The sequence below is a fragment of the Podarcis gaigeae genome, assembly GCF_964106915.1.
Source record: "Podarcis gaigeae genome assembly, chromosome: 8".
NCBI lineage: Eukaryota > Metazoa > Chordata > Lepidosauria > Squamata > Lacertidae > Podarcis > Podarcis gaigeae.
Genome location: NC_139684.1, coordinates 86,444,921 through 86,452,706, shown reverse-complemented (window position 1 = coordinate 86,452,706; position 7,786 = coordinate 86,444,921). Strand labels below are relative to the sequence as shown.

The 7,786-nt window shown below is 52.1% G+C and overlaps 1 protein-coding gene across 2 annotated transcripts in view; it reads left to right on the top strand.

Moving 5' to 3' along the window:
* Positions 1-5,703: 5,703 nt before the first annotated feature.
* LOC310851502 (cytochrome P450 2F5-like) overlaps positions 5,704-7,786 on the top strand; it is a 34,087-nt gene continuing 32,004 nt past the window's right edge. For both annotated transcript variants that reach the window (XM_083753998.1, XM_083753999.1), the window contains exon 1: positions 5,704-6,160. In XM_083753998.1, coding sequence (XP_083610124.1) covers positions 5,975-6,160 — 186 coding nt within the window. In that variant the 5' untranslated portion in view covers positions 5,704-5,974. The remainder of the gene's footprint in view (positions 6,161-7,786) is intronic.

Sequence of the window (7,786 nt, the reverse complement as noted above, 5' to 3'; positions counted from 1 at the left end):
GGTGGAATTTGTGGCTCTGTACAGATGGCTGAGAAAAACAGCTCCCCTCCCCACATTTGGCTAAGATGAGCATCAGGATTCGACTGTCACAGATGCTGGCGTGGCAACGCATTTGTTCTAAAAGCTCTGCGGCCCAAATCTCACGGAGAGTTCTGCTTCCATGGACTGAGCTGAGCTGGGCACTCCGTTATTAAACAGAGAGGTGCTGGGGCTCAGTCCTCTGGCAAGCCCCTGCCCTTTGGCCCCGGGAATCCTTCAAACACCAGGCATCAGCAGTGGCGTAGCGTGGGGGGTGCAGGGGGTGCCAGCCGCACCGGGCGCAACATTTGGGGGCGCGCTCGCACTCGCAGCTCTCTGCCCCTACCTGGCTCACTCACTCTCTCACACAGTGCTGGCTGTGCGAATCCGATCTGAGCTGCCAGGTCACCGCCCACTGTGGGGGGGGGTGCCAGGCGTGCGGTGCGGAGAGAGAGCGAGGGAGGGACTATCTGGGGGAGGGACAGTGCAGCGGCCGCCCAGCGCAGCGCTCAGCGCGGGAGAGAACCACACCCGACCAGCCCAGGCAGCAGCAAGAAGAAGCTGGCAGCGGCGGCAGGTTAGGGGTTAGGGGCGCAAATTACTTGCCTTGCCCCGGGTGCTGACAACCCACGCTACGCTGCTGGGAATCAGAGAGCTGGTGACATGAGCTGGGGACGGGGAATTCAACGCAGCTCACATGCAAAGGACCGAATTCACACTTTCCCAAACGACCCATGAACACAGAGCCCTTGTTGGAAAGTTGCTCTCCTCTGAACTTTGCAGTGCAGCAATCCAGCCAAATAACTTACGCAACAACAAGAGAAACCAAGAAACGGAGAGGAAAGGAAACGGACAGGAATGAACCATTTCTAACAATCGAACAAAGCTGAAGGCAAATCACTCAATGGCATAATGGTTAGAGGGCTGGAGACCAGGGCTCGTCTCCCCACTCCCCACACCATGAAACTCATTGATTTTGGGCCATACATTGTCTCTCGACCTCACAGGGTTGTTGTAAGGATAAAATGAGGAGCAGAGAGCCATGTGCACTACTTTGAGCTTCTTGGAAGAAGAGGTGGGATTTGAATGTAATAAAGTAGAATAGTTATAATAACTGGGGATCACCAGGCAGGAGGCAACCCAGAAATAAGCTTTGGAGCCCACTACATGGCTTGCAGAGGCAGCCAAGAGAAACTAGGACAGCCAAGTTTGTCCCAAGGCTTATTCTTCTCTTCAGCAACGTGCTCAGCACAACAAAGTCTCTCGAATGTCTGCCAAGAGACCTTTGTTTCACCACCGTCCGTGGCCAGCACTTTCTTCTCGGCTGAAAAAAGTGAGGAGGAAGGACCTGCTGGGTGTTAGCAGATCTTGCAGTGTTTGGGTCAATAAGATTGGAAAATTTAGGGCTGCTATATTTCAGAATATAGGGAGGCAGGTGGTGCTGTGGGTTAAACCACAGAGTCTAGGGCTTGCTAATCAGAAGATCGGCGGTTCAAATCGCTGTGACGCGGTGAGCTCCCGTTGCTCGGTCCCTGCTCCTGCCCACCTAGCAGTTTGAAAGCACATCAAAGTGCAAGTAGATAAATAGGTACCGCTCTGGCGGGAAGGTAAACGGCATTTCCATGCGCTGCTCTGGTTCGCCAGAAGTGGCTTAGTCATGCTGGCCACGTGACCCGGAAGCTCCCTCGGCCAGTAAAGCGAGATGAGTGCCACAACCCCAGAGTCGGCCACGACTGGACCTAATGGTCAGGGGTCCCTTTACCTATATTTCAGAAAGTGAAAACCCGGACAGAAGGGTTGTTGAGCTTATTTTGGCAATGTTGTTGAGCTTTCAACTGCAGTATTCCCCACACAAATCCAGGACTTCCTTCCTTCCTTCCTTCCTTCCTTCCTTCCTTCCTTCCTTCCCCTGGAGCCTAGTAAAGTCCTCCCTTGTGTATTTTCTCAGCAAAGTGGAAGCAAGTCTCTTCTGATGGAATGGCATTTCTCGATTCATTCATTTGTTTCTCATAAACATCTCTGCTTCCCCATTTTGACATGCCTGGGGATTTTGTTTTTAAGCTGGATTGTGGAAGGGAGACTCTCCCTGAAACACTTGCCCTCTCGCACAAGCGAGTACTTGCAGGGTGGGGGCCTTCCATCTTTCGTCCTCTCCTCCCTCCCTAGTTGTACAACACTTTCCCCCACATCCTACGCTACCTGCCTGGACCTCACAACCAACTTTTCGCCAATTTTGAGAAGTTGCGCCTCTTCATTCTAGAGATGGTCAAGGAGCACCAGGCAACCTTCGACCCCAGCTGCCCTCGCGACTTCATTGACAGCTTCCTGCTCAAAATGCAAGAGGTGAGCCCTTGGGCTTTGGGGGGTGGAGAAGGGGCTAAGTCCTTGTCTACGTGCTTCTTCTCACCTGGGGCCGGCAGGGAAAGGGCAGGGGGGGCGTTCCTGGCTGGGGGCATCAGGGCAGCTTCCTGGTAGCCTCATCAAGGGCGAGGCTGTGTTCTGCCATGGACAATGGAGGCCTCGCCTTGCTGCCTGTTTGCTCAGCTTGGAGATAATCTCCCCGTCTTTTGGTGCAGGCCAAGACAGGGGCAGGTGTGGGGTAACCTGAGCCCCGTCCCAGGTAAGCCCTGGATTTGGGACATGTCCAAAAAGGGGTGGGTGTGTTGTGCAGCACCATTTGCAAAGCTCAGGTGCCACACCTGCCCTGAAATCCCTCTCTCGGGAAGGACGAACAACAGGTAGAATCAATGCAATATTCAACAGATACAAATCTCCACAGAAAATAAACCCTTAATGATCCGTGAAAAGCGTATTACGGCTGCAAACATAAAAAGCCAACAAACAAGGACATAAGAAGAGCCTGGTGGATCAGGCCAAGGGCCCCTCTAGCCCAGCCTTCTTTAGCAGTTGCCCAAAAAGGGAGCCCACAAGCAGGATCCGACCACAAGAGCCTCTCCCCTCCTGGGGTTTCCAGCAACTGAGATTCTGTGGCTTTGCTGCCTCCAACTGTGCAAGCTCCTGGCCAGGAGCCACAGACAGCCCTCTCTTCCTCCATGAATTGGCCCAGTCCTCTTTTAATGCCATGCAAGTTGCTGGTCAACATTGCCTCCTGTGGCAAGGAGTTCCACAGTTTAACTGTGCGCCGCAACCTCTGCAAACTATCGCTTCAGAGGAATGTGTGTAACTCAGAAAGCCTTAGGCAAACTGAGATGAATATCTTCCTTTGCAACACCACGTTCTTGCATAATGTGTTTTGGATGCTGCCTTCCATTAAAATCTCAAGGCGGTACAGGATTGTGTCTCCCTTCCTGTGGTTTCTGAAGCATTGCCAACTCTGATAATAGAGTTGTAGACAGAGGTTAATGAAGTTGTAGGCGACAGGGTGCCGGCGTTTTGCACCTGTTTCGCCCTGGCAGTCCAAGTAACCAAGAGGCCGCTGTTCGCCCCAGATGAGGCCCTTAAGCCAAGAAAGAATATTCTCTATAAGATTGAATATCAATATACGTATCAAGACTTTGAGATTAGACCACTGAAGAAGCCTGGAAAACTATCTTGGGAGTGTGCTACCTGCAAGCCCCGGTAAAAGGGCTTTGGTGCAAAACGCCGGCACCCTGTTGTCTACAACTTCATTAACATCTACAACTCCACTAGCATCTCTCGGTATTGCGAATAGCACAGGAAGCCACTTCCAAGCTGGAGAGGAGGTGGGGTTGTGGGCTTCATGCCCTCCCCCCACATGCGCGGGGGCTGGCTTGCAGCCCCCGCGAGACTGGGGGAATCCTCGGACGTGTCATCTCCTTTGTCAGCCAATCGGCTGGCCCGGGAGGCTTGGCCCCCCGCTATTTAGGGTTTCCCTCTTTCTCCGCTCCAGTATGCTCCGGTTTCCCACCCTCCCACCCTTTCGGTTTGGCTCTTTGACCTTGCTATGGACCTTGGTCGGTCGCCGTCAAGGGGCCTGGTAGGAATTTTTTCCACTTGGCAAATTGGCACCAGCCATTTGGTTTTTCGCCTACCTCGTAGCAAATCGTCACAACTTCCTCGGCATTGGCGCTTAGGCATTGGTTATGCAAATGAGAGGGGGGAAGGAAGCTCCATCACCTTCCCCCAAAGCGAAGGGTAGTCCAGTAAAGGATTCCGGGGGGCGTGGCCCTGTCCGAAGCCTATGGAGGTGTGGGCCCACGGTACGCCCCCGAGCGGTGACCCTGGGAGAGTTCCTAGTTGATGTGCATCAGCAGGGCTCCCCCTACTGGTGGTTAACCCTCACTGCTCTTCAAGCAATCAGGCTGAACCGGGTTAGTTGATAGGACCAATGCCTAAGCCAATACCGCTCAATTCTTGTAATCAGTAAAGTTGTGGCCTAATTTCACCCATTAACCTAAAATATTGATGTCTTGGGTCTTTATTTCTGAGGGCGAGGCGGGAACTCGCCATGCAACTTACCTTTCGTTGGTATCTTCATGAACTTATCTAAAAGACTGAGATAAGCATTTGAAAAATCTATCAAAACCAGACATTATAAGTTCACCTGAGGTTGGGTAGTTCGCAAGTCTCTGTGGCTTTGTTTAATGGTTTGCATTTTTCTCAGAAGGTTGATAAAGAATGTATAATTTATTATTCTGTGTATATTAATCGCCAACGTGTTGCATGAGTCGCAATACTTCTTTCAGCAGCACAGGTTGAATTTTTCTAGGCTCTGATAATAGAGGCAGAGCACAAATATCCTCCACTGACAGCCCTCTCCTCATCCTTGATTTTGTCCAATCCTCTTTTAAAGCCATCTAGATTGATGGCTGGGATGCGGGTGGAGCTGTGGGTTAAACCACAGAACCTAGGACTTGCCGATCAGAAGGTCGGTGGTTCGAATCCCCGCAACGGGGTGAGCTCCCGTTGCTCGGTCCCAGCTCCTGCCAACCTAGCATTTCGAAAGCACACCAGTGCAAGTAGATAAATAGGTACCACTCCGGCGGGAAGGTAAACGGCGTTCCTGTGCGCTGCTCTGGTTCACCAGAAGCGGCTTAGTCATGCTGGCTACATGACCTGGAAGCTGCATGCCGGCTCCCTCGGCCAATAAACGAGATGAGCACCGCAACCCCAGAGTCGGCCACGACTGGACCTAATGGTCAGGGGTCCCTTTACCCTTTACCTAGATTGGTGGCCATCACATCCTTAGGGCTTAATTTAAGCCCCAGAATTTGATCTCAGGTTTGAATCTCAGTTGCTGGAAACCACAGGAGAAGGCCCTTGCGCTTGTATTCTGCTCCCTGGGTTCCCACATTTGATAACAGGTTGCTGGACGCGGATGGGCCATTGGTCTGATCCAGCAGCCAGAATCTTCTTACATTCTCATGGAACCTCCAGGTCCAGTGGCAGTCTATCTAGGTTTTTCAGTTCTTGGGGGGAGAGGGGCATCTGGCCACTGTAGGAATAGGATGCTGGACATAACTCTTTGGCCTGAACCAGCAGTCAGGTTCTCCTGGTGTTCTTAAGCTTTCCAGGGTCTGGGCGGGGCCTGTGAAATGGGGCTAAAATGGGGAGAATGGGGAGTGGAAAGCCAAGGGAAATGAAAACCAGAAGTCTATCAGGACATCACGAGCCGTAACTTGCAAAGTGTGCATGACTCAAAAATCCTGCTTTGGCAGCTGGAAGCTGGGAATGTAAACGAATATTTCTCAAAGTCGAGAGAGAGAGAGAGAGAGAGCTGAAGCTGGAGATGGGTGCCTTTCGCCACCGGCTTGGCTGATTTACAACAACGTACTGCTGGAGGACAGGAAACCCGGACGGGCTTCGTGGCTCCCTGCCAGACCTTCCCTACAGCCTTGCGGGGGAGAGACGGCTCCAGCCCCGAGCAGGACCATAAACAGCCGTCAACTTCAGGAGTAAAATACAGGGGGAAATATATACACACCTATATATTTAGTGCAGAGGGGAAAGTCCAGTTCATCCTCTCTCTGCAGCCATGGACCTCAGCGGGGCAATCACCCCAGCATTGCTGCTGCTGTGCCTTTCCTGCCTGGTTTTGTACCTGAATGGGAAAAGGGGGGGCAGGAAAAGTGGGAAGATGCCCCCTGGCCCAACCCCGCTGCCTTTTGTAGGCAACCTCTTCCAGTTAGACCCCAAAGAAATGCACCGATCTCTGGAAAAGGTAAGAGACAACCTCTCTCTCTCTCTCTATTTCCAGGGGTAACTTAAATGGTTGAGTTTTGTGCTTGAGCGAAACGCCAGACCTGTCATCATTCACGGCCAAGCCGGCGACCCCAAACACCTGTGAAACCGGTTTAGCCGCCAGAGTTTCCCCCATAGAGCCCAGGGCCTCTTGCAAGGGGTCACTCTGACTCTGCAAAACAGACAGAGTACAATTCGAGACATGGATTTTATTCGGAGCCAGCAGTTGTGAAGTCATGAAGACTGGGACACTCAGCGTGGGAGGACTGCCTTCTGCTTTCCGTAACCACAGCCAGGCCGCTGCTCAGGCTGGGGGAGAGGAGATAGGGGAGAGCCATCTTCAAATATCTGAAGGGCTGTCCCGTGGAAGGTGGAGCAAGCTCCTTTTCTCCTGCTCTGGAGGGTAATAATAATAATAATAATAATAATAATAATAATAATAATAATTTATTATTTATACCCCGCCCATCTGGCTGGGCCTCCCCAGCCACTCTGGGCAGCTTCCATAGAAAGCAAAAATACAGTAAAATATCACACGTTAAAAACTTCCCTGAACAGGGCTGCCTTAAGATGTCTTCTGAATGTCAGGTAGTTGTTTATCACTTTGACATCTGCTGGAAGGGCGTTCCACAGGGCAGGAGCCACTACCGAGAAGGCCCTCTGCCTGGTTCCCTGTAGCTTTGCTTCTCGCAATGAGGGAACCGCCAGAAGGCCCTCGGAGCTGGACCTCAGTGTCCGGGCAGAATGATGGGGCTGGAGACGCTCCTTCAGGTATACTGGACCGAGGCCATTTAGGGCTTTAAAGGTCAGCACCAAAACTTTGAATTGTGCTCGGAAACGTACTGGGTCCGGTGATATATGGTCTCGGCGGCCGCCCCCAGTCACCAGTCTAGCTGCTGCATTCCGGATTAGTTGTAGTTTCCGAGTCACCTTCAAAGGTAGCCCCACGTAGAGTGGATTGTAGTAGTCCAAGCGGGAGATAACCAGAGCATGCACCACTCTGGCGAGACAGTCCGCAGGCAGATAAGGTCTCATCCTGCGTACCAGATGGAGCTGGTAAACAGCTGCCCTGGACGCAGAATTGACCTGTGCCTCCATGGACAGCTGTGAGTCCAAAATGACTCCCAGGCTGCACACCTGGTCTTTCAGGGGCACAGTTACCCCATTCAGGACCAGGGAATCCTCCACACCTGCCCACCTCCTGTCCCCCCAAAACAGTACTTCTGTCTTGTCAGGATTCAACCTCAATCTGTTAGCCGCCATCCATCCACCAACCGCCTCCAGACACTCACACAGGACCTTCACCGCCTTCACTGGTTCTGATTTAAAAGAGAGGTAGAGCTGGGTATCATCCGCATACTGATGAACACCCAGCCCAAACCTCCTGATGATCAAACCAATGACTTCAAGTTACAAGAAAGGAGAGTCTGACTAATGTAAGAGCTGTTCGACCATGGGATGGACTCCCTTGGGAGGGGGTCGACTCTCCTTCCTTGGAGGGTCTTTAGTATAGATTGGAGTGGCCCCTGTCAGGGATGTGTTAGCTGATATTCCTGCATTTCAGGGGGTTGGACTAGATGACCCTTGGGTCCCTCCCAAATCTACA